At 67.1% G+C, this 23,804-nt stretch overlaps 3 protein-coding genes across 8 annotated transcripts; 2 read left to right on the top strand and 1 right to left on the bottom strand.

Annotated features, from left to right (window-relative positions):
* Window positions 1–1,413: 1,413 nt before the first annotated feature.
* SP1 (Sp1 transcription factor) lies at window positions 1,414–13,625 on the top strand. Of its 2 annotated transcripts, none has more exons than XM_054294736.1 (6): window positions 1,414–1,453; window positions 2,461–2,555; window positions 3,144–4,641; window positions 11,924–12,092; window positions 12,458–12,657; window positions 13,071–13,625. In XM_054294736.1, the coding sequence occupies exons 1-6, from the start codon at window positions 1,447–1,449 to the stop codon at window positions 13,385–13,387; spliced, it is 2,286 nt and encodes a 761-aa protein (XP_054150711.1). In that variant the 5' UTR covers window positions 1,414–1,446; the 3' UTR covers window positions 13,388–13,625. The 2 variants fall into 2 exon arrangements, with proteins under 2 accessions (XP_054150711.1, XP_054150712.1); XM_054294737.1 differs by lacking the exon at window positions 1,414–1,453 and adding an exon at window positions 1,979–2,048.
* A 93-nt stretch (window positions 13,626–13,718) lies between these two features.
* LOC128949871 (translation initiation factor IF-2-like) lies at window positions 13,719–16,157 on the bottom strand. Of its 5 annotated transcripts, none has more exons than XM_054294739.1 (3): window positions 15,484–16,157; window positions 14,869–15,008; window positions 13,719–14,799 (listed from the first exon to the last, which is right to left on the bottom strand). In XM_054294739.1, the coding sequence occupies exon 3, from the start codon at window positions 14,741–14,743 to the stop codon at window positions 13,721–13,723; it is 1,023 nt and encodes a 340-aa protein (XP_054150714.1). In that variant the 5' UTR covers window positions 14,744–14,799; window positions 14,869–15,008; window positions 15,484–16,157; the 3' UTR covers window positions 13,719–13,720. The 5 variants fall into 5 exon arrangements, with proteins under 5 accessions (XP_054150714.1, XP_054150713.1, XP_054150715.1 ...); XM_054294738.1 differs by having other exon boundaries at window positions 13,719–14,730; window positions 14,939–15,008; XM_054294740.1 differs by having other exon boundaries at window positions 14,869–14,915.
* A 1,348-nt stretch (window positions 16,158–17,505) lies between these two features.
* Window positions 17,506–23,443, top strand: AMHR2 (anti-Mullerian hormone receptor type 2). The gene is made up of 12 exons (XM_054294749.1): window positions 17,506–17,518; window positions 17,602–17,751; window positions 18,364–18,537; window positions 19,568–19,654; window positions 20,124–20,236; window positions 20,654–20,878; window positions 21,234–21,348; window positions 21,497–21,657; window positions 22,042–22,189; window positions 22,270–22,406; window positions 22,734–22,889; window positions 23,315–23,443. The coding sequence occupies exons 1-12, from the start codon at window positions 17,506–17,508 to the stop codon at window positions 23,387–23,389; spliced, it is 1,554 nt and encodes a 517-aa protein (XP_054150724.1). The 3' UTR covers window positions 23,390–23,443.
* The last annotated feature ends 361 nt before the right edge of the window (window positions 23,444–23,804 follow it).

Here is a 23,804-nt window from a genome sequence, read left to right as displayed (position 1 = left end):
GACCGGGACGCTCCCGGTGTCCCCCAGCCCTGGGGCAGGGCCTCCTGGGCCCTTTTGCCCCCAGGTGCCACCACTGCAGGTGACAAGGGGACGCTGAGCGACTCCAAGGGTCTGGGGAGAGCAGGACAGGGACGGGGGGGGAAAGGGCAGGGTCAGGACGGGGACAGAACAGGGACAGGCTGTCCCCAAGCCCCTTCGGGTGCGGGGGCGAGGCCGCGGGGCCTTCCCGGGCTGCGGGGCGGGAATTGGGCCGAAAACATCGGGAAATGGGAAGGTCACGGACGGGGGGGCGGTTCTGACGCTGGAAAGCGAAACGAACGCCACTGCGTGTCCCTTGCTGTCCCCTCCCTGGAGTGTCGCTGGCCGCGGTCCCCGTTCGCCCCCAAACCGCTTGTTTTGATGTGAAATGAAGGATTTGGCCCCAAACCCGCAAATCCCGCAACGCCCCCAAACTCCCCAAGCCGCGGTCCCGGGGCAAGGGCGGTCCGGGCTCTTCGCTGTGGCGCCCGCCGTGGCGGGACAGGGCTGGGCGATATCGTGACAGGCTCTGGGGTGTTCACACAGCGCCGCGGACTCGCGAGGACGTGTCGCACCGCCATGGCGGCTGTCGTGACACGGCCGAGCCGGCTTGCGGCACGGAGCGGGGACTCAGGGAGGGAAGAGCCGCACGTAACCCGCGGTACCGAGGGCGAGGGGAGCCCCGGGAGTGCCCGGGGGAGCCCGGCCGGCTCGGAGGGATTCGAACACAACATGGCGCCGGCTCCGCCATTCGCCGCGCCGTCCCCCCAAGGGCGCAGCCCGGCCGCTTGCCCCGCCTCCCCGCGGCGCCCATTGGCTCGTTTGAGACCGACCGGCGCGCTGATTGGCACCGAGCCGCGCCGCGGCTGCCGCCTCCGCGCTGGGATTAGTCGGCGCTACCATCAATATCCGCTCCTCTCCCGCCCCGCGGCGCGGCCCGCGCTGCCGGTTGGTGCTGGGCGCTGCCAGTTTCCGCCGCGCCCCGCCTCCCGCTCTCCATTGGCGGCGGCGCACGTTCATCACGCCGCGGCCCGCGCCGCCGCGGCCGCGCCCATACGGGGTCTCCCTGCGAGCCCGCGCGGGCGCCGATTGGCTGAGCCGCCGCCCGCCCCCTCCCCCCCGCGCCCCCATTGGCCGCCACCCCGCTGCGCTCCCCCTCCCCCACGGGGCGGGGCGCCGGGGGCGGGGCCCGCCCGCCCTCCTCTCCCCCCGCGCCGCACCGCCCTCTCTTCCCATTGGCCGCGCCGCCCGTCGCTCCGAGGCCCGCCCGGTGCCCATTGGCTGCGGGGGCGGCGGGGGCGGGGCGCGGGGCTGCGGCCGCGGCGCGCGGCCCCTCCCTCGGCAGCCCCTCGGCGGCACCGGCGGGTTCGGCCGCTCGCCCGCCCGCGCCCCCGCCCCGCCCCGCGCGCCCGGCCCGGCCCCGGCACCATGAGCGGTAAGGACGGGGCCGGGGCCGAGCGCCGCGCGGGGCCCCGGGCACACGCAGAGGCGGCGGCGCCCGCCCGCTCGGAGGGGCCAGAGGCGGCCCCGCCCCGCCGGGCCGGGCCCCGCCGGGCCGGGCCTCGCCGCGCCGCGCCGGGGGGACCTGCCGGGGGAGGGACCCGGGGGAGGGGGGAAGGCCTCGGGGGAGGGACCGGCGGCCGCGCCGGGCAGGGCTGGAGCGGAGGAGGGGGCGGCGGGGAGTGATGGGGAGGCCCCAGGAATCGGGGTTGGGGGCGGCGGGGGGGGGGCGAGCTCCCGGGGGATCGGGCGCGGAGATGGCGGGGGAGGCCGGGGGGGTGGGCGGCTGCCAGCGCAGGCACCGGGGGGCTTTCCCCCGTTCCCGGGCACGGCGCCCTGCGGGGGCGGATGCGGGGCCCGGGAGCGGGGGGGCCGTGCGGAGGAGCGAGCGGGCGGGGGGCGCTCCGCGTCCCCTGCCCGGGGCAGCCCCCGGTGCGGGGCGCTGGGGCCGAGGGCAGGAGCGGGGGGCGCTGCCCCGGTGGCCGGCGGAGGATGAGGAGGCTCCTGAGCGCTGGGAGAGGAAGGACTCGGTGGGAGCGGGGACCCCCGCGCCGGGGGTGGCGGGATGGGCAGCCCCGGGCAGGGCATCCCGCGGGCCGGACCCGCGCGGGGAATCCCGGGGTGGATCCGCGGGAGATGCGTGCCCCGGGCCGCGGGCAGGGCGAGGGGGAGGCCCGGGGAGCGCCTCGGCGGGGGCCAGGGAGTGTCCCGGGCGGCCGGGGAGGAGCCGCGCCTGGAGCAGGGCCGGGTCCTTCCCCCCTGTCCCGCTGCCAGCTCCTCCTTGGCAGCTCCCCGCTCCTCGCAGCCCCTTCCCGGCCGCGCCAGGAGCGCACGGGCCCCCCAGAGCCAGCCCGCCGCGTCCCCTCCGGCCCTGCCGAGCCTCGTGCCGCTGCCCTGCCCCAAAATGTCCCTAACCGAGGCTGTCACTTCCCTCCCGCGCAGACCAAGAGAGCACCGAGGAGATGTCGGCTGTGAAGCCCGACAAGGGCGAAGGCGACGCCAGCAGCACGAGCAGCGCCGGCGGTGGGGAGGCCCAGGTGAGCGGGGGAAGGATCGGCCCCGCTGGCCCCGGGGATCGTGTGGCAAAGTCCAGGCCCGGGCCGAGCTGTTTGCTGGGCCCAGGCAAGCGTTTCAGCAGGGCAGGAAGAGGAGGGTGAGCGCTGCCAAGCAGCGCCCGTGGCTTCCCCGGCTCTCCTCGGAAACACGCAGTTCGCCTGCTCCCCTGACACCACGGGCCCCTGGCCCTCCTCCAGCTCGGGGAGCCCAGGAATGAGCCTCCTTCCTGGGTGTTTGTCCTGCCTCAGGGGGATTCCCCGCCTTGCGGGTGTAGGAGCCCTCTCCTCTCTTGGCTTTCCCAGGCGGGCTCCCTCCCAAAACGCTTTTCCGTGTGGGTTCAGGCTGTCCCGGCCTGACAGCCTTGTGCCTGGCAGTTGTATTTTTCCGGCTGTGGGTGGGTTTGTTCAGGAAGGAGTGTTTATCTTTTCCGAGTACGCTCCTCCCTGTTTTCTCTTATTAAGTTGGTCTTTTTTTTTTTTTGTTTCCCCGTTTGGTTTTTTTTTTTTTCACTCCGGGCCTGCCCCTCGGGCCTCCTCCCACCTCCGTAACTCCTCCTCTCTCGTCCCCAGGAGTCACAGCCGTCCCCGCTGGCCCTGCTGGCAGCCACCTGCAGCCGCATCGAGTCTCCCAATGAGAATTCCAACAGCTCCCAGGGCCAGCAGGGCGGGAGCGGTGAGCTGGACCTGAACGCGGCCGCCGCCCAGCTCACCCAGTCGGCCAACGGCTGGCAGATCATCTCGGCGGGCTCCAGCACCCCCACGGGCTCCAAGGAGCCGGGCAGCAACGGCAGCAACGGCGGCGACGCCTCCAAGAGCCGGCCGGTCAGCACCGGGCCCTACGTGGTCACCTCGGCATCCGGCCTGCAGAACCAGCAGGTGCTGACGGGCCTGCCGGGCGTCATCCCTAACATCCAGTACCAGGTGATCCCCCAGTTCCAGACCATCGACGGGCAGCAGCTGCAGTTTGCCACCACCCCGGCGCAGGTGAACGTGCAGCAGGATGCCTCGGGGCAGCTGCAGATCATCCCCGGCTCCAACCAGCAGATCATCACCAGCCGCGCGGGCGGCAGCAACCTCATCGCCATGCCCAACCTGCTGCAGCAGGCCGTGCCCATCCAGGGCGTGGGGCTGGCCAACAACAGCCTCTCCGGGCAGACCCAGTACGTGGCCAACGTGCCCGTGGCCCTGAACGGCAACATCACCCTGCTGCCGGTCAACAGCGTGGCCGCCAGCCTGGCCCCCACGTCCCAGACGGGCACCCTGAGCAGCTCGGGCTCGCCGGACAGCAGCTCCCAGCCGGCCACCTCGGGGGCTGCCAGCAGCTCGGCCAGCACGGCCACGTCCCAGGCCAGCTCGGGCGCCTTCTTCACCAACGCCAACAGCTACTCCACCACCACCACCACCAGTAACGTGGGCGTCATGAATTTCTCCACCAGCGCCACGGTGGGCACCAACGTGCAGGCGCAGACCCCCCAGAGGGCCAGCAGCGTCCCCAGCTCGGACTCTCTGCAGACCCCGGTGTCGGGGGTGGCCCTGCAGCCGGGCCAGCAGAAGGAGGGCGATCAGAGTCAGCAGTCACAGCAGCAGCAGCAGCAGATCCTGATCCAGCCGCAGCTGGTCCAAGGAGGGCAGACAATCCAAGCCCTCCAGACCACCCCGCTGTCCGGCCAGACCTTTGCCACTCAAGCCATCTCCCAAGACACCTTGCAGAACCTGCAGCTCCAAGCCGTGCCCAACTCCGGGCCCATCATCATCCGCACGCCCACGGTGGGTCCCAACGGGCAGGTGAGCTGGCAGACCATCCAGCTGCAGAACCTGCAGGTGCAGAGCCCGCAGGCGCAGACAATCACGCTGGCCCCCATGCAGGGCGTGTCGCTGGGCCAGACGGGCAGCACCAGCACCACGCTGACCCCCATCGCCTCCCTGCCCAGCGGCACCGTCACCGTCAACGCCGCCCAGCTCTCCTCCGTGCCGGGCCTCCAGACTATTAACCTCAGTGCCTTGGGAGCGTCCGGGATCCAGGTGCACCAGCTGCAGGGGCTGCCCCTGACCATCGCCAACGCCCCCGGTGAGTGCTCGGCTGCACGCCAAGGAGAAACGCTGGACTCGCCCGGCCGGGCTGGGCGTGGTTGGCGTCAAATGGTGTTGGTGGCCGGGGTGGGGCCTGTGCTGGCCCTGGGGATGGAGTATGTTGATCACCAGGAGACACTAAAGGCCTTTTTGGGGAGTTTAAGTCTTGGAAATAAAGGGAGGAGGTGGCAGTGGGGGGAAAGTGGAGAAGAAAGGGGACTCCTGGTTCTGTGCCACTGTCCTGCTCTGGAGGCCACCCAAGAGCCTCGGGTCAGGGCTGGGCTGAGGACCCGAGTGCAGCTCGGCTCCTTGGCTGAGCCTGCAAGGAGTCATGGCCATAAAACACAGGGATTAACTGAAAAGCCCGAGAAAACAAACACAGTCACGGAGCCGCGGGGAATTTCCTCCCAGGGGCGGAAGAAAGGGCTCATTAAGTGTCTGGGTGCGGGACAGCGTGACCTCAGCGTGGCCCAGCCGGTCCCGTGGGCACGGGCACCCTGCTCGCATCCCCAGGGATCCACCCCACCGTGTCCCACGCCTGGGAAAAGCAGGATATGGAGTGTGGGAGCTGAGCTGGAGCCTGCTCGGCTGCTGCCACGGAAGGGACCGGCTCTGGGAACGCTCTCCACTTGCTTTTCCACTGTTTTCCTTGGGGGTTTTTTTCCGGGTTTTTTTTTGTGTTCTGGCTCTGGCTAAAAGGGGCTGTTGCTGGATTTAGTCACAGTTGAGAGGCAGCAGAAAATGTTGCTCAATCCAGCCCGAGCTTCCCTCTCGCGAGAGGCGGCTGCTGCTCCCCTGGGCTTGTTTTGCAGCATTATTTTGGGCTGTTGCTACAGCAGCTTGGCTCGCAGGCAGGCCACGGGTCACTCTAGCCTGGGGATTAGCCTGATCCTTGGATTTCCCGGAGCGCAGGGACCCGCGGGGGCTCCCACGGGCGGGGCTGGCACCGGGGGGACACACGGGTGACGTGCAGGGTCCCCTCGGTGCCATCCCCGCGCCGGGGGCGGCTCCTGCCCGGCCGGGGCTCGTTCCTCGGCGCTCCCGGGCTCCTTCCAGGCTCGTTCCTCGGCGCTCCCGGGCTCCTTCCTTGTTTTGAAGGCGCTGCAGAAAGGCATGAGCGAGCCCAGTTCCTGTATTCGTGCCTGGCTCTGCCCTCGGAGGTGGAACAGGGAGGAACGTTCTAGAGACCACCCATGCAACCGCCTCCTCCTCCTCCTCTTTCTCCTCCTCCTCCTTCTCTCCTTTTTTTTAGCCCAGCAGCTCTCAGCCCTTGATCTGCCGTGGAGAATTCCCCATGAGCAGCAGCAGCAGCAGCAGCGGGGCCTCGTGGCTCTGTCCCCAGCCCCGAGTGGCGCTGGCACTGTCGCTGTGACACGGGGACATTTTTAAAGAAAAGCCCGAGCAGGGTTCAGAGCGGTTGTTTGGGGAGCCCCAGCTCGGTGGGATGGTCCGGGAGGCTCCTGGGCTGGAATGGGGAGAGCTGAGGCCGGCACGGAGCTGCCTGGCGCCCATCCAGGGGCAGGGTTTGCCTCCAGCTTTTCCCTGGCCGTGTCCCTCAGACGTGGCAATGGGTCCCTTTGTCCCCCAGGCACCACCAGCCCCTCTCCGGGGGTGCTGAGCCCCCCAGGCCTGCGTCCCTCCGGATCCGAGCTCTGCCATGGGAATGTGAGGGAGGGATTTGTTCCCAATGCTCCCCAAATCCCTGAGAGCTTTCCAAGCCTCCACGTGTGCTGGAATTTTCTGCTGCAGGCAAGGAGTTGGGAAGGGTTTTTGGGGCAGGAAAAGCTCCTCTGCTTCCGGGGGAGGCAGATGGAAAATGAGCCCTGGCTGGGGAGGGACTGGGGCTGCTTTTCCTTGGGTTTGTGCTCCTGGGGAAGGAGGAGGTGCCCAGGCAGTGCCACCTGGGCTGGCAGCGCTGCGTGTCCTGCCCCTCCCAGAGGGTTCTGTGTCCCCTCCTGAGCCCCAGGGGTGGGGGGCTGTGCCTCCCAGCCCCTCGGCTCTGTTGCCAATGACGTTTTCTCCTGGTTTTTGACAGGGGAAAAATCCCTCAGGGAGAAAACAACACCTGAAAAGGTCTTTAAAGCAGATTTTTGTGCTCCTGGGTGGGATGCAGAGCCCAGCTCTGTGCAGGTGTGACTCTGTGTTAATGCTCCGCTCAGGGGCTGTTTCCTCCTCCTCCCTGGCCGGGCTGGGCAGGAGCAGAGGCAGGGGCAGGTCTGTGGCCGCCAGGGGTGGCATGTGGGCAAACAGGCTCTGCCTCCAGTGGCTGTGCCCCTGGGGAGGGCACCCAGAGCCAGGCAGGGGGCATTTCCTTAGCTGGCAGCGCCCCAAAACCCTCCTGGGGTGGGATGGGGTCTGGGGCTCAGCCAGGGGCTGGGACACCTCAGAGGGGTCCAAGAGCCACCTCAGTGTCACCCCAGCCTGCCCAGGGAGGGGACATCCTGTGTGAGGGGGATGATGGTGGGGATTTTGTGACACCGCAGTTTCTCTTCCTCTTTTGCCCTAGGGAGGGGCTGTTCTGAGCTCGGTGTCCTTATAGTGGCTCTGTCCCCATGTCCTTGTCCCTGGCAGAGCCCTGCTGTCCCCACGTCCCTGTCCCAGCCCTACCTGGCTGAGGGATGTGCTGTGTAAACAGGTGACCACCAGGTAGGTCAGCACTGGAATTAAACCCCCTTGTTTTGGGGGCACTCAAGGGATATCCCTCCTTTTGGGGTGTTTGATTCCAGGGCTGGATGGAGTTGTTGGGTGTGGTTGGGATTTTCTGGGCAGCAGGAGCTCCCTTCCAGCTCCTTGGGTGAGGATGTGGGGGAGCTGGGCCGTCAGGACCATCCCTGGTGGGCACAGGAGCCCTCGGCCACGTGTGCCACGATCCCCTCCCGGCTCCCTGCTCCCGGGCCCTTCCCGGAGTCGGGCCCGTGGCACAAAGCCCCGATTGTGTGCTGTTTGCTGGTTTTTAAGGGCAGCCTTGTGGCAGGGCCTGGGTGAGGCATCCCCATGGCACGGGGAGGGGAGAAGGGAGCCGAGCCTGCCGTGACGCGCGGCCCTTGTTTGTCTCACCGCAGCCGTGACATCACGGCACAAACCAGCGCATTGTGAAACTTCCTGCTCTGAATCCCGGCCGGGCTGGACTTTACATCCCCTCTGGCTTCCTGGGCTGACCGCCATCCGTGTCCTTCCCTGGGGGCTGACACGAACCCCCAGAGAGCCTTGGTTTGCCTGGGAGGAAGGGGAGCGCTCCCGGCAGAGCCTGCCTTGTGCCAGCTTTGTCTGGCTGAGGTTGTGCCCCACACATGGTCCCCACGGAGGGGACAGCCTGTGGGTGCTGGGCCCCATGGGGCAGCCCTGCTGCTGCTCCTTTTGCTGTCCCTGCTGCTTTTGCTGTCCCTGCTGCTGCTCCGGGCCGCGCTCGGCGGGGCTGGGAAGGGCTGGCGGCCGCGCCGGGCCGGTCGGACGGGTCGGGCGTGCGGCACCCACCCCGTGACTCCTCCCGGGAGAGGTCCCGGCTCCAGGCCCGTCTGCCGGGCCCTGATCTGCCTTTTCCTTTTATCTGGGCCAGCCCCAGCCCTGCTGGAGCCCCGTCCTTATCGCCCCACGCAGGAGGCCGGTCTGGCTCCCGGCTTTGGGGGAGTTTCCGCGTGGCTCCTCTCCAGAGCGTGGGCTCCCACCTCAGCCCGGCCGGCAGCCTCCAGACGGCTCCTCATCCCCTCCCACCCCGTCCCGGCAGGCCTGGGTTAGATCCTGGGGCTGATACAGCGTCAGTTCCTCCTTGGGATCAAAAACTTGGGATTTGTGGCTCAGGAAAGCTCCCACTCCTGGTTGCTGTGAGGGAGAGGCGCACAGAGGCTCCGGTGAGGTGGGAGGCGCCTGCTGGGGTTCCCCACCTGGGGAATTACCTTTGCCTTGGAAATTATTGGAATTGCCTTGGTAAAAACCAGGCATTTTCCTCCTCCCACAGGGATTTCTGCCTGGCTGGCAGGGGTGCTGTGGTGGGAGCTGCCTGTGCTGCAGGGTGAGCTGCTCCGGGTGCTTTCACCCCAGCCAAGGCAGGACTGGAGGCTTCATCCCAGTTTTGTGACGATTCGGGCAGGGATTTGAAGGGCAGAGGGGCTCTGTCTGTCAGTCTGCAGCACAACAGAGGCACTTGGCAAATCCTGGGGGATTCAGGGATCTGGCAAGGTGGATGATGAGGTGATTCCCTGCCTCAGCTCTGTCCCCTCCCTCACTCCATCGGCTCCATCCCAATTTATCCCCTCTCCAAAGGAAGGGTCGCTCATCCTGATGCACAGAAACCTCCAGCAATTACAGGAGCTGCCCAAGGAGTGGCCTCTGGAGTCATCAGAGTCCAAATTAAAGCCCAATTACTCACTGGGCTGCAGCTTCCAGCCTGCCCCATCCCCTGGTTCCCTCTCCACGGCCCCCATCTCCAAGGAATTGCTGAGCCAGAGCTTGGCTCATTTACATGGATGAGCTCCTGGTGCAGATTAACTCATTTGGCAAACCAGGGAGGGAATCAGATGGGAAAAAGCCAAGGGGACATCGTTCCAAAGCCACTTTGTCCCTTTGTGCAGCTCTTTGGTGTGTCTGGAGCAGCTGGGGTTTGTTCTGGGCAGGGCAGTGACCCCAAAAACCAGGCAGGAAATGGGGAGAACTTGAGTTGTGAGCTAGAAAACGTGGATTTTGGAGGTGTTTTCAGGAACACACTCAGAGAGGTTGGGGCTGCGTGTCCCCAGGTTTTGCTCTTCTTTCTTTTCACCCGAAAACTTGCTCGTGCCAGGAAGCCACGTCGTGCCTGGTGCCAGCTCTCCCCCCTCGCCCTCTGCCCAGGCACAGCTGCCAGAGGTGCACAGTTTGCACAATCAGCCCCGGTCTGTTGGTTTTGGGTTTTATTTCCTGCTCTTCCCCTAAAAATGAACACGGGGTCTGTTCCCCTGCCCGAGGCTGGCCGGGGTGGGTGTGAAAGCTGCTCCCTCCTCCCTGACGGGCATTTCTCACCTCCTGGTAGTTTGCTAAATAAAGCAAACAAGCCCCAGCTTTTTCCTGCACAAGGAGCACCTTGTCTGCAGAGAATCCCCCAGCCAAGATTCCGGGTTTGGGGTTTTTAGTGGGACACCAGAAACTGCCCCGTTCCTGGGGGGTCTCAGAGGTGGAGCTGGGCCAGGGGCAGCTCCCCTCGCCTGCCTTCCCAAAATCCCTCTTTTTCCCCAGGCTTTTTCCAGGGATTAAACCTCCTCTTGCTCTATTAATAATGTATTTTTGAGGGCTTTGCTGACCCGAGTGCGGAGCCTCCGGGGAAGCTTTAGTCTTAGCAGGGATGTGCATTAGGAGGGATAATAAACGTGAATTATCCTCTCTGCCCACTTTTCCCCTGAACCTGTCGTATCCCAGGGATTTCAGAGCTCCTGCTTGGGGTGGGATGATCCCTGCAGGTCGGGGATCTGCTGCCCTGGGTTTATACCTCGCTGAGAGGCGGCCACAGATCTCCAGCAGCACAGTTAGAGTTTGTTCCGGCCAAAAGGCCAGAAAACACCGTGTAGGCTTTTGCCTCTCGGAGGATTGAAGCCATTCCAAGGCATCCTGGCTGGGTTCTCCCCTTCCCTGCTGTCTTTTTGGGGAAGGAACTTGTGTTTCTCCTGGTTTGGGATTTTTTGGGGAGAGAGAAGTTGTGGGGTTTTTTGTCCTTTTATTTTTTTTTTTATTTCCCCAGCAGCTCTTCCCATCCGGGGAAGTCTCTAATCCGTGGCCGGAGCACAAAGCTGTCGGTGCCGGCTTAGGGAGCTCACAAACCCCTCCCAGGCCGGCTGCGTGCAGGGCTGTGACTGCAGGCACGTCACGGAGCTGCAGGGAGGGCCTGGGGAGCTGCTGGAACCCTGGGCAGTGTGGCACCGAGGGCCAGCCTTCAAACCGCGTCACTTTGCAGGGGACATTTCCTCCCCAGCGTTGCCGTGCTGCCAGGGCCGGGGGCAGAGCCAGGGGCTGGGTGAAGGGACAGTCCTGCGGATGCCTGGGGTGTGTGCCAGGTGACATCCCGGCCCTCCTGCCCTGTCCCCAGCGTGCGACAGGGCCGGGCTCTGCTCCTGGGGCTGTTTGCAGCTCTGGGCGTCCCCGGCAGGCCAGCTCTGCCTTTCCCAGGGAATCTGGATCCCTGTGGGCTGGGGGCAGCCAACCTCCCGCTGCCTCTTCTCCCCGGTGATAGAGGAGCCTCGGCTGGGAAGCTTCAGCTTGGATGTTAGGGAAGATTTCTTCACTTTCCTGGTGGCTCCTGTCCCTCCTGAGCCCCAGGGATCTGCTCTGGTGGCTCCTGAGCCCCAGGGATCTGCTCTGGTGACTCCTGAGCCCCAGGGATCTGCTCTGGTGGCTCCTGAGCCCCAGGGATCTGCTCTGGTGGCTCCTGAGCCCCAGAGATCTGCTCTGGTGGCTCCTGAGCCCCAGGGATCTGCTCTGGTGGCTCCTGAGCCCCAGGGACCCGTTCTGGTGCCTCCTGTCCCTCGTGGAGCTTTGCCCAGGCGCCACCGACGCCTGCTGGCACTGGCACCAGCAGGGACTGGGGAGGTTGCTCCTGCCAGGAATTCTTCCTCATTCCCAGCGCTGTCTCCGGGTTGTGAAACTCCTTCCTGGCACCTCCAGGCGTGCCCAGCCTGTGCCTCACGGGGCATTTGAAATTTATCCTTCTCCAACCCCCCCTAGCTCCTGCCCCGGAGCTCCTGTGGGGAAAACCGGGATGGTAAAGGAAATTTCCCTGCTTGGCCGAGGTGCTGCTCCCAGCAGGGCTGCCCAGAAGGATCGTGGGCTGGGGTTTGGGAATGCCAGCTTTGGAAAGGGCAGCGAGTGACCAGCAGCCCCAGGACAGCCCCATTGCCTTCCTGCCGCCTCCTCCTCACTGGAGCTGCTGGAGACAGCACCAGGAAAAGCCCCAGATGGGATTTTTGGGAATAATTCCCGCCTGGAGCTTCATTTCCCGGCCTTGGGAGAGCAACCCTGGAATGAGATAAAACCCCAGGTGTGCTTGTCTCAAACCTGCCACGTTCAGTGACAGCATGTCCTTCCTGTGAGGAAATTGGGATGAAAAAGGTGGATTTGGGGCTGGAATCACAGCCCTTGGAAATAAATTAAAGACCTGGGCCAAAATGGGGGAAATGCGGAGGTCCAGGGGAAGCCAGGGAGAGCCCCAGGCCGGGGAATGTCGGGAAAGCCGAGGGAAAAGGGTGGGATTCACCTTTGGCAGAGGAGAGCCCGGCTCCCAGCGAGGAGCTGCTGTGACCTGCCTGTCCCTTGCCTTGCAGGTGAGCACGGGGCCCAGCTGGGGCTGCACGGCGGCAGCGGGGACGGGCTGGGCGACGAGAGCACGGCCGTGGAGGAGGGCGAGACCAGCCCCGACCCCCAGCCCCAGCAGGGCCGCAAAACGCGGAGGGAAGCCTGCACCTGTCCCTACTGCAAGGAAGGAGAGGGCAGGTGAGGCTCTGCCACCAGGAGCGCCCCATCCGCCCCAAAGGGCCTCGTTTTATGGGGTTATTTGGGTTGGGAAGGGTCCCTCAGATCATCAGCTCCAGCTGCTCCCCCAGCCCTGGCAAGGCCACCCGTGTCCCCAAGTGCCACCCATGTCCCCAAGTGTGCCACATGCACGTGGCCTCCTGGCTCCCCCAGGTCCTTTCCCAGCTTTCCAGCCCCAGTTCCCCGTGTCCCATGGGGCTGTTGTCAGCCAAGGACAGGACCTGGCTCTCCCCGAACCCATTAGTCCCACAGGTCCGATCCTAATCCAGCAGCTCTACCCCCTATCCCCTGAAATTCCCCCAGGTTTAACCTTTCCCTTCCCGCAGGAGCTCTGGGGATCCAGGCAAGAAGAAGCAGCACATCTGCCACGTGCCGGGCTGCGGGAAGGTGTACGGCAAGACGTCTCACCTGCGGGCGCACCTGCGGTGGCACACGGGGGAGAGGCCCTTCATCTGCACCTGGGTGCTGTGCGGGAAGCGCTTCACCCGCTCCGACGAGCTGCAGCGGCACAAGCGCACGCACACAGGTGGGGCTGGGGGCTCCGGGGGGCTCCGGGGGGGCTGGGCTGGCTGCTCTGGCTCGTGGGGCAGCCTCAGGGATCCCTGGAGCTGAAATTGCAGTGTTGACCTTGAGCTCTTGGGGCTGACAGCCCCTCCAGAGCACGAGCATTCTCACAGGGAGGAACTTTTTCTCAAGGTCCCAGCCTTTTCCCAAAACTTCAACATCCTGGAGTGTTGGCTTTGATCTCTTGGGGCTGAGAGCCCCTCCAAAGCCTGAGCATTCTTGTGGGGAGGAATCTTTTCCCAAAATTTGAGCATCCTGGAGCGTTGTCCTTCATGTCTTCGCTCCAGGGCCTGACCCCTGTCTCAGAGGGCAGGACCCCTTCCCCAGTCCCAACCCTCTCCCCTCCATCCCTCACGGCGCCGTCCCTCCCCACAGGAGAGAAGAAGTTCGCCTGCCCGGAGTGCCCCAAACGCTTCATGCGCAGCGACCACCTCTCCAAGCACATCAAGACCCACCAGAACAAGAAGGGAGGCGCCGCCAGCGTGGCCATGAACGTCTCGGCCGTCCCCATGGACACGGCGGCCTCGGCCGAGGGCAACGGCGGCGCCACGCCCTCGGCGCTGATCGCCACCAACATGGTGGCCATGGAGGCCATCTGCCCCGAGGGCATCGCCCGCCTGGCCAGCAGCGGCATCAACGTCATGCAGGTGGCCGACCTGCAGTCCATCAACATCAGCGGCAACGGCTTCTGAGGCTTCTGAGCGGCACCTCCAGCGCTGCCCGGCCGCCTCCTCCACCTGAAGGCCAGAGCTATATATATTTTTTTTTAAATTTTGGCTTGATTTCCCCCCCCTCCCCCTTTTTTTGTCCCTTTTTCCTCCCCTCCTGCCTCTCCCCCCAACCCGAGGTCCCTTGGCGTCATCATGCCTTGGTCCTTTTAGCAAAAAAAACCAAAAAAAAGCAAACAAAAAAAGAACCCAACGACAGAAATACCAACAAAACAATACAAAAAAAAAACCCAAAAAAAACAAACACAAAAAAAAAACAAAAAAAAAACAAAAAAAAAAAAAAGAAGAGAAAAGATTCTATATTATTATTATATATATAAAAATATAAAATGTGTTCATTTGAGAGAGGAGAGATGTTGCTGTGACCATGGCGTGGTCCCTTTGATGCCTTATCCTGGAGCAGGTCGGCCCCTCTGGGGCGCACCGGGCGAGCCCGAGCTCCCCTTCTCCCCTTCCCTCCCCGACCCCATTTCCCACCAGAGCCCCCGACCCCTCCCGGGCTGTCGGCGCTTTGCTTTGAGGTGACTCTGTAATTCCTTTGGCATTCTCGGGGGGAGATCCCGCTGGATGTTTCACCCTTGGACTCCCACTGCCCTCCCCTGCCTTGGCAGGTGTTGTTTTTATTTTTTTTCTCGGATCTTGGTTTTTTCCAGCCGTTTTCTTGGCAAGGCTCCCTGTCCCGTGGAAATGGAGTTGCTCCATGGGAAGGTCGTGGACAGAGGGGCTGGGACGCAGCCCTGGGGGGACAACTGGAGCCTCCTCGGGGGAGAAAAGCTGATTTTTTTTATTACAGCCAGCATTGGAATTAATAATAATTATAGTAATAATCGGGAAAAAGGAGCATCTGCGGAGCTCAGCCGGTCTGGAGCGAGGGGGAAGCACCGCAGGGACATTCGGGACACTCGAGGGTTTTGTTGTGGCACCGCTGGAGGTGGCTCCTGACAAAAAAATAAGGGAGCTGGAAACAGGGACAGTTTGGAGAAAAACCCCCAAAAAGGGTTTTGCAGGATCCTGCTCCTCCCGCCGGGGGAGGGCTCGGTCCTTTCCGTTCTTCCTCCCACACCCTCCTCTTCCTGCCCCAGCCCCGTCCCGGCTGCCCTGCGGGGCTCGTCCCCAGCGGGGCTCTGGGTGCAGGGGTGGATCCCCAAAAGGAAATCTGGGATTGTTCCCAGCAGCAGCTCTGGGGCGAGCCCCGCAGGGCCCGAGCGGGGCAGGGGCCCAGGAGGGGGCCCCCAACTTCCCTGCTCCCATTTTGGGGTCGGGGCAGAGGGGAGCCCCCGGCATGGGAGCTGGGCTGTGCATCCCACCTGCCCGGGCCATTCATCCCCACCTGCCCGGGCCGTCCATCCCCACCTGCCCGGGCCATCCATCCCCACCTGCCCCGGCCATCCATCCCCACCTGCCCAGGCCGTACATCCCCACCTGCCCGGGTCATCCATCCCCACCTGCCCTGGGCCATCCATCCCCACCTGCCCGGGCCATCCATCCCCACCTGCCCCGGCCATCCATCCCCACCTGCCCGGGCCATCCATCCCCACCTGCCCTGGGCCATCCATCCCCACCTGCCCGGGCCATCCATCCCCACCTGCCCGGGCCGTACATCCCCACCTGCCCGGGCCATCCATCCCCACCTGCCCAGGCCATTCATCCCCACCTGCCCGGGCCATCCATCCCCACCTGCCCGGGCCGTACATCCCCACCTGCCCGGGCCGTACATCCCCACCTGCCCCGTGCTGTTCCCACCTGCCTGGGCCATCCATCCCCACCTGCCCTGGGCCATCCATCCCCACCTGCCCCGGCCATCCATCCCCACCTGCCCAGGCCGTACATCCCCACCTGCCCAGGCCGTACATCCCCACCTGCCCCAGCCATCCATCCCCACCTGCCCAGGCCGTACATCCCCACCTGCCCAGGCCGTACATCCCCACCTGACCGGGCCATCCATCCCCACCTGCCCCGGCCATCCATCCCCACCTGCCCGGGGCTTTCCCACCTGCCCGGGCCGTACATCCCCACCTGCCCCGTGCTGTTCCCACCTGCCCTGGGCCATCCATCCCCACCTGCCCCGCGCTGTTCCCACCTGGCCCCCCAGGGCAGGTGCAGAGCAGCCACCCCACGCCCGCTCAGTGCTTCCCAGCCCGGCCCTGTCCCGCTGCCCACGGCTGTCCCGGGAGAAGCTCCAGCCGTGCCAGGAGCCCGGGGAGGAGCCGCGGCCCCTCGGGACAGAGGAGCTGCCCCATCTCCATCCCGAGCTCCGCTCGCTCGCTCGGCAGCTCCGGGAGCCGGCGGGAAGCAGGAATCTTGTTTTGATTTGGGGTTGGTTTTTTTTTTTAAAAAACACGCAAAAAAAGGAAAGGCAGCAGAAGCTCCCCGGGGAGGGGGCGCAGGGCCCGGCCCCCCCAGCCCCCCCCGGCTCTCTCTCTTGATATCTATTTTTGCATTTGTATATTTTTATATAGGAAACTTTAAGCATTTGTATTTTAATAACCCTGTGAAGCACTATGAGCTCCCCCCGACCCCCCCCAGCCCGAAATCCACAAAGGATTGGGACAAACAACAGGAGGTTTCTTAATTTAATGGTCAATTTGGTGATTTTACCCCCATCGCGACGCCCCCCGAGCCCAGCTCTGTCCCGGAGGGGATCAAGTGCCAAACCCCAGCCCAGCTCTGGTGCTGGGATGTCCCGGGTGGTGTCCCCGGTGTCCCCTCCCTCCCCGTGGACTGTCCCCAAGGAGGGAGGGGGCCCCAGGGACGCCCGGGGGGCTCTCTCAGAGCCTGGGCTGCTCCCCTGCGGTTTTTGGGGGGATCAGAGCATTTTGGGGGGGGGGGTCCGCACCACCAGCGCTGCTCCCAGTGCCGGGGGGTGGGGGGCAGCTGGATCCCACCGCCCCATTTTGTCTCTGTTGGCACCGGGGTCCCCTCCCTGCTCCCGGCACCCCAAAGCCCCCCAGCAGCCCCCAGACCCCCCCAGCCGTTCCCGGGACACAAAACACAAACGTGCCTTGACAAGGGGCTGTCAGGCTGGGGTGAGCCCCCCCTGCTCCGCTCCCACGCCCCACAGAGGGGCTGGGGGCTCTGGGGGCTGCCCCCCTCCCCCAGCTTTAATCCACTGTCACCCCTTCATTCCGGGGGGCCGGGGCCGGTTCTCTATGCAGCGGGGGGGTCCTGGGGGGTCCAGCCCCCCCAAACTGGCAATAATTCTCTCCCTGTTTGATCTCGTCCCGTCTCTGTTGTTTTAATTTGGGGAAGGGGAGGGGAGGGGGGGTTGGTTTTCAGAAATCCGGTGGCTGATGTCATAAACCTCCCCCCCCAAAGGCGATTTTTTTTAGGGGGGAGGGGGTGGTGGATGATTTTTTTTTTTTTGGGTCCCAAAGTGCTATTTTTTTGTACAAAAAGACTTAGATGAAACTGTTAGTTTTGGGGGGCTCCTTTGTAAATGGGGAACGACGAGTTCTTTTTGTAATAAACACAAGTCGCTGGCGTTGTCTGGAAGTCTGAGGGGGGGTCCCTTGGTGGGCATGGCCGGTTTTGGGGGGTGGCAGGGGACACTGAGCTCCGTTTGGGGGTCACAGGCTGGTTTTGGGGGTGGCAGGGGGTACAGGGGACACGGAGCCCCTTTTGGGGGTTCACAGGCTGGTTTAGGGGGTACAGGGGACACTGAGCTCCGTTTGGGGGTCACAGGCCGGTTTTGGGGGTGGCAGGGGGTACAGGGGACACCGAGCTCCGTTTGGGGGTCACAGGCCGGTTTTGGGGGTGGCAGGGGGTACAGGGGACACTGAGCTCCGTTTGGGGGTCACAGGCCGGTTTTGGGGGTAGAGGGGACACTGAGCCCCTTTTGGGGGGTCACAGGCTAGTTTTGGGGGGTGGCAGGGGGTACAGGGGACACTGAGCTCCGTTTGGGTGATGCAGGGCAGGGGGCCAGGCCTGGCTGCCCCCCCCCCCAGACACCCCGGCTCTCTCCTCCCTGATGCGGGGGCAGCACCTTCCTCCTCCTCCTCCTTCTCCTTTTCTTCCTCCTGCTCCTGCTCCTGCTCCTGCTGCTCCCGCTCGCTCCTCTTCCCACCGGCCCCGCGGAGGCTCCCATGGGGCGCCCAGGTGGGTGCTGGGGGGCTCAGCCGGGGCTGGGGGTCCCTTTTGGGGGTTCAGAGCCCCCCCTGGTGCGAGGTGTCCCCTGGCAGGTCCCCAGAACCTGACCTGCGTGTCCTACAAGCACCCGAGCGTGCGGGGCGCGCTGGGGGACGCGGGGGCGGCGGCGGCCGGGGCCGTGCGCTGCCCCCCCGGGCAGTGCTGCGTGGGCATCTGGAACCGCAGCCACGCTCTGGTGCAGGGTGAGACTCCCGGGACCCCGGCCTGGGCAGGGGAAAGGTGGCTGCGCTTTGAGCCTGCCCCGGGAGGGGTTGGAGGGGCAGAAGGGGATGGGGGAGGATGGAGGGGTTGGTCCTGCCCCAGGGGGGGATTTGGGGGAGGATGGAGAGCCTGGTCCTGCCCCGGGGGGATTTGGGGGAGGATGGAGAGCCTGGTCCTGCCCCGGGGGGATTTGGGGGAGGATGGAGAGCCTGGTCCTGCCCCGGGGGGATTTGAAGGGATAGAAGGGGCTGGGGCAGGACTGAGGGCTTTGGTGCTGCCCTGGGGGGGTCTTGGGGAGGCAAACGGGGTCCGATCCGGGCCGGGGGGGGCAGGAGCGGGGGCTGCTCCGGGCCGGGGGGATTGGGGAGGTTCTGGTCCCTCCCCAGCGGCTCCCTTGGCCTTGGCCTTGAGCAGCGGCTGCGGCGGCGCTGGGGAGGAGCCGCTGCGGGGGGGGACCCGCCCGGGGGTCCCACCTATCCCCTGCCCCCCCCGGGACCCGCCCGGGGGTCCCACCTGTCCCCTGCCCCCCCCGGGACCCGCCCGGGGGTCCCACCTGTCCCCTGCCCCCCGGGTGACCGTGCCGCTGTCCCCAGGCTGCTGGGGGGGCCGGGGGGACGCCTGTCCTTCGGCCACCTGCGCCCCCAGCCCCGCGGGCCACCCGGGCAGCTCCGTGCTGCTGTGCCTGTGCCACGGCCACCTCTGCAACGGCAACGCCACCGGGCCCGCGGCGGCCACCGGCGGGCCGGGGGGGCCCCGCCAGGGCCCAGGTACGGGGCTGGGGGGTGCTGGGGGCACTCGGGGCTGGGGACACACAGGGGACCCACGGGGGCACCTGGCACCTTCGGGGGACCCACGGGGCACCTGGCACCTTTAGGGGACCCACGGGGCACCCCGACACCTTCGGGGGACCCACGGGGCACCCCGGCACCTTCGGGGGACCCACGGGGCACCTTCGGGGGACCCACGGGGCACCTGGCACCTTTAGGGGACCCACGGGGCACCCCGGCACCTTCGGGGGACCCATGGCGGGGTGGGGGGGTGTTGCCCCCGCTGGGGCCGCGGCGTCCCGGCCCGAGCACGGCTCGGTGGCAGCAGCCCTGCCCCACGGACCGAGCACACGCACACACCAGTGCGGTGGACGGGGAAATGGTGTTCATTAACGGCGGAACAGGGTGATTTATAACAGGGGGTAACGGTACGGTACCGGTAATAGGAGAAGGGCTCTGCCTGAGCGTAACATCGCGATATCTTGACGTGACATCGCGATATCTCCCCGCAGGGGGATCCATGGGGGAGCCTGAGGTTCTGAGGGCGCTGTAGGGGAAGCTGCGGGATCCCCTGAAGCTGCGGGATCCCCTGAAGCTGCAGGGTCCCCTAAAGCTGTAGGGGAAGCTGCGGGATCCCCTGAAGCTGCAGGATCCCCTAAAGCTGTAGGGGAAGCTGCGGGATCCCCTGAAGCTGCGGGATCCCCTGAAGCTGCAGGGTCCCCTAAAGCTGTAGGGGAAGCTGCGGGATCCCCTGAAGCTGCAGGGTCCCCTAAAGCTGTAGGGGAAGCTGCGGGATCCCCTAAAGCTGCGGGATCCCCTAAAGCTGCGGGATCCCCTGAAGCTGCGGGATCCCCTGAAGCTGCGGGATCCCCTGAAGCTGCAGGGTCCCCTGAAGCTGCAGGGTCCCCTAAAGCTGTAGGGGAAGCTGCGGGATCCCCTGAAGCTGCAGGATCCCCCAAAGTGTCCCCCACCACCACCCCGGACCCCCGGGGGTCGAGGGGCTTTGTGTCACCTCGGTCTCTGTCCCCAGTGCCCGGCCGGGGCGGGTCCTCGGGGACCCTGTGGCTGCTGGGTGCCAGCCCCCTCCTCATCCTCCTCATCTGTCTCGGTGTCCTCGGTAGGGACGGGGACACGGCGGGGACGGGAGGACCCCCGGGCACAGCCAGCCCCTACCCCATGTCCCCTGGGTGTCCGCAAAGGCCACATCTCTGGTGCTCCCAGAGTGGGTGAAGGTGGGGGGGACCCCAGGTGTGGTGTCACACTGTCCCTGGGGCCGGGGGGTCCCCGGTGTCCTTGTGACTCCCTTGGGTGCTGTGTCCCGGGTGCGGTGTCCCGGGTGCGCTGTCCCGGGTGGGTGTCCCGGGTGCGCTGTCCCGGGTGGGTGTCCCGGGTACGGTGTCCCGGGTACGGTGTCCCGGCTGCGGTGTCCCCCGGGGACCCCGGGATGCCCCATTCCCCACACCCCCTGCCCGGCGAGGCGAGGGGGGGCTGTTGGTCCCTGGTGCCCCCAGGTGCCGTGTCCCTGATTTGGGGGGTTCCTGTGGGGGGGTCCCCGGATCGGGGTGTCCCTGGTGTCCCCCATCCAGGACTGCGCTGGACGAGGGCCCGCACGGGGCAGCCACCGCGGGGGGGGCGCAGAATCGGGGTCCCCCCCCCGGAGCCCCCCAGCCCGGACCTGCCTGCGCTGCGCTTCCTGCAGGTGCGGGGCACCCCGGGGCGGGGGACACCCACGGGAGGAGGGACAGCCACGGGGAGGGGGACACCCAGGGGGGACACCCACGGGGGACACCCATGGGGCGGGGGACACCCACGGGACGGGGGACATCCTCCGGGGGACACCCACGGGGTGAGGGACACCCATGGGGTGAGGGACACCCAACGGGGCAGGGGACACCCAACGGGGGCACCAAGTGGGAGGGCAGGGAAGGAGGTGATGCTGGGGAGGGGGCAGCCACATGGGGAGGGGATGTGGGGCACCCATGGCAGAGGGGGCATCAGTCCGGGGGGCACACAGCGCCGAGGGACCCCCAGAGGTGGTCCCCGTGTGGGGGTGCCGGGGTGCTGGGGACGCGCGGTGCCAGCCGCGTCCCCCGTGTGTGTCCCCGCCGCGGGGCAGGTGCTGCAGTCCGGGCGCTTCTCGGCCGTGTGGCGGGGCACGCTGCGCCAGCGGCCCGTGGCCATCAAGGCGTTCGCGGCCGGGGCCCGCCGCAGGTTCGCGGCCGAACGCGCCGTGCACTCGCTGCCGCTGATGGAGCACGAGAACGTGGCCAGGCTGCTGCACACGCGGGCGGCCGCACCCCGGGCCCGCGGGGGGCTCCTGGTGCTGCAGCTCTACCCGGCCGTGCGTCACCGGGGGCTGGGGGGCACTGGGGAGGGGGTAACAGGAGTTTGGGGGGCTCGGGAGATATGGGGGGCAACAGGGGTGTTGTAACAGGAGTTTGGGGGGTATTGGCCCGGGGGGGGGGGGATAACAGGAGTTTGGGGGCTCGAGGGGTACCGGAGTAGTGTGGGCTCGGGGCCTCGGTTGTAACGGGAGTTTGGAAGGCTCGGGGGTGTGCAAAAGATTGAGGGGGCTCAGGGGGGTGCGTGGGACGGTCGGGGAGCACAGCGGTGGGATGGGGGCCCGGTGCGGGGAGATGTGCGGGAGATTCTGGGGGGCGCCCCACGTCCCCTCCCGTGTCCCTCGCTGTCCCCAGGGCTCCCTGCGCCACTTCCTGGGGCAGCACGTGGGCACCTGGGCGGGCAGCGTGCGCCTGGCGCTGTCCCTGGCCCGCGGGCTGGCCTTCCTGCACCAGGAGCTGTGGCGTGACGGTGAGGGTGGCACCCCTGCTGTCCCCTGTCCCCCTGCCCGGGGCTCCCCTGCCCTGTCCCACTCTGGGCTCTGCTCTGGTTCCCCCTGCCCTGTCCCTGTCCCTGCCCTGTCCCTGCCCCGTCCCCCCATGACCCCCCGTGTCCCCAGGGCTGTACAAGCCCAGCGTGGTGCACCGGGACCTGAGCAGCCAGAACGTGCTGGTGCGGGAGGACGGCACCTGCGCCATCAGCGACTTCGGGCTGGCGCTGGCGCTGCCACCGCGTGCCCAGGACAGCGCCGGGAGCCGGCACAGCGTGGCCATCCGCAAGGTGACAGGGGGGACAGGGGTGGGATGGGATGGGATGGGGATGTGACAGCTCTGGGTTGGGGATGGCACGCACCCTAATATCACTGGTAGATGTCCTGTGGCTGCCAGCTGAGCCCGTCCCTGGCCCTGGTGGCTGTGGTGGCCCCGGTGGTCCCGGTGGCTGTGGTGGCCCCGGTGGCCCTGGTGGCTCTGGTGGCCCCAGTGGCCCCATTGGTCCTGGTGGTCCTGGTGGCTGTGGTGGCCCCAGCAGCCCTGGTGGCTGTGGTGGCCCCAGCAGCCCCGGTGGCCCTGGTGGCTCTGGTGGCCCCAGCAGCCCCGGTGGCCCCGGTGGCCCCAGCAGCCCCGGTGGCCCCGAGCCCCACGCTCAGGGCCCGGTGTGGCGCAGGCGGGCACCCAGCGGTACCTGGCACCCGAGATCCTGGACGAGAGCCTGGACCTGCGGGCCTGGGGCCGGGCGCTGCGCCAGGCCGACGTCTACGCGCTGGGGCTGCTGCTCTGGGAGATCCTGTCCCGCTGCCAGGCCCTGAGCCCCGGTGAGCCCCGCGCTGCCCCCGCGCCGCCCGCGGCCCCCCGGCCCCGCTGACCCCTCTGGCCGCCCCGTCCCGCCCCGCAGGAGCCCCGGTGCTGCCGTTCCGCCTGGCCTACGAGGCCGAGCTGGGCTCCAGCCCCAGCGGGGCTCAGCTGCGCCGCTTGGCCGCGGACGAGAGGCGGCGGCCGCTCATCCCCCCGGCCTGGCACCGCACCCCGCAGGTCAGAGCCCCGCGAACGCCCCCCGGGTGGGCGCGGGCAGGGGTGACCCGCGGGGGCACAGGGGGTCCGGGGGGGTCCCAGCCTGGGTGCCCGGGGGTGCTGAGGGTGCCCGGGGTGCCGTGCCCGTGCTTTGGGTGTCACCCCGGGGGTCTCAGGGGGGTGCGGGGTGGCTCAGGACACCCGAGGGGGGTCCCAGGGGTGTTTGGGGGGGGGGTCCCTGCCCTGGGGTCCCCTCCCCGCTGGAGCGATGGTGCCGAGGGCACCGGGGGCTGTCCCCGTTCGGGGGTGACATCCCCCGCCGACCCGGGGTGGGTGGGGGTCCCACAGGCCGGGGGGGCTCTGCCGGAGCTGCTGGAGGATTGCTGGGACCCGGACCCCGAGGCGCGGCTCTCGGCCGAGCGGGCGCTGCAGCGGCTCCAGCGCTTGGCCGCGGGGCCCGCGCCGGCCCCGGGAGACCCCGGCCCGGGGGCCGCCCCCCGCCAGGTGCGTGCGGGGAAACTGAGGCACGGGCAGGGCAGGGGGACACCGGGAACCCACCGGGGATCTGCGGGGAAACTGAGGCACGGGGCGGGCACGGGGACACCGGGAACGGGCCGGGAGGGGGCAGGACGAGACTCCGCCCCTGGGAGGAGCCCGAGCCAAGCCCCGCCCCTGGCGAAGCCCCGCCCTCCTTCCTTCCGGGAGGGGCCGCGGCCGCAGCGAAGGTGGGAGCGAAGTCCCAGGACCCCCCCCCGCACCCCAAACCCCAAATCCCCCCCGCACCCCAAACCCGCCGACTCCCCCGCAGCCCCCCCGCCGCCCGGCCCCATCCAGTCCCGGGGGGCGCCCCCCAAACCCCTGACTCAGTTTCCCCTGGGTGCCGGCGGGGGTTCGGGGGGTCCCCGCTCACCCCCCGTGCCCCCCCTCAGGTCCTGGAGTCTCCCCCCATGTGGAACCCTGGTGCAGGTACAGGGGGACGCCCCAAACTGGGGGGGCTGCCTTGACCCCTCCGGGGTCAGACCCCCCCCCCCTCAATCTCCTCCTTTTACCCCCCAGGACAGCCGCCCCCCCCCAACCCCGCGTACCCCCCGAACCCCACGTACCCCCCCCAGGTCCCACCCCCCAACCCCGTGTACCCCCCGCCCGCGGCGCCCCCCAACCCGCTGGGGGGGCCGGGGCAGCCCCCGTACCCCGCTGCCCCCCCCCCGTACCCCCCGGGGCCGCCTCTGGCCCCCTCGGGCCCCCCCTTGGGCCCCCCCCTGCCGCAGCCCCCCCACCCGGGGGTGCTCCCGCACCCGGGGGTGCTCCCCTCGCTCCCCCCCGGGCTGGACAAGAAGGCGGCCAAGAAGATGAAGAAGAGGATGAAGAAGGCTCACAAGAGGCACAAGGTGGGGGGGACCCGGGGAGGGACACGGGGGG

Source organism: Melozone crissalis, unplaced genomic scaffold (assembly GCF_028551555.1).
Source record: "Melozone crissalis strain CALT ecotype California unplaced genomic scaffold, PUWL_Pcris_2 ptg000322l_1, whole genome shotgun sequence".
NCBI classification, from domain to species: domain Eukaryota; kingdom Metazoa; phylum Chordata; class Aves; order Passeriformes; family Passerellidae; genus Melozone; species Melozone crissalis.
The sequence above is the reverse complement of the archived record's forward strand: the minus strand, read 5'-3'. Positions and strand labels throughout refer to the sequence as shown.

What these genes read in the sequence shown, in the direction of transcription:
- AMHR2 (XM_054294749.1), top strand. An exon ending in CAGCCACGCTCTGGTGCAGG is followed by an intron (nt 17,752 to 18,363) that starts GTGAGACTCCCG and finishes CGCTGTCCCCAG; the next exon opens with GCTGCTGGGGGGGCCGGGGG. An exon ending in GGGGCCCCGCCAGGGCCCAG is followed by an intron (nt 18,538 to 19,567) that starts GTACGGGGCTGG and finishes CTCTGTCCCCAG; the next exon opens with TGCCCGGCCGGGGCGGGTCC.
- LOC128949871 (XM_054294738.1), bottom strand. Translation starts at nt 15,002, where the DNA reads ATGGATGGCCCGGGCAGGTGGGGATGGATGGCCCAGGGCAGGTGGGGA. An exon ending in GGGATGGATGGCCCGGGCAG is followed by an intron (nt 14,731 to 14,938) that starts GTGGGGATGGAT and finishes TGGCCCGGGCAG; the next exon opens with GTGGGATGCACAGCCCAGCT.
- SP1 (XM_054294736.1), top strand. An exon ending in TGCAAGGAAGGAGAGGGCAG is followed by an intron (nt 12,093 to 12,457) that starts GTGAGGCTCTGC and finishes CCCTTCCCGCAG; the next exon opens with GAGCTCTGGGGATCCAGGCA. An exon ending in GCACAAGCGCACGCACACAG is followed by an intron (nt 12,658 to 13,070) that starts GTGGGGCTGGGG and finishes CCCTCCCCACAG; the next exon opens with GAGAGAAGAAGTTCGCCTGC.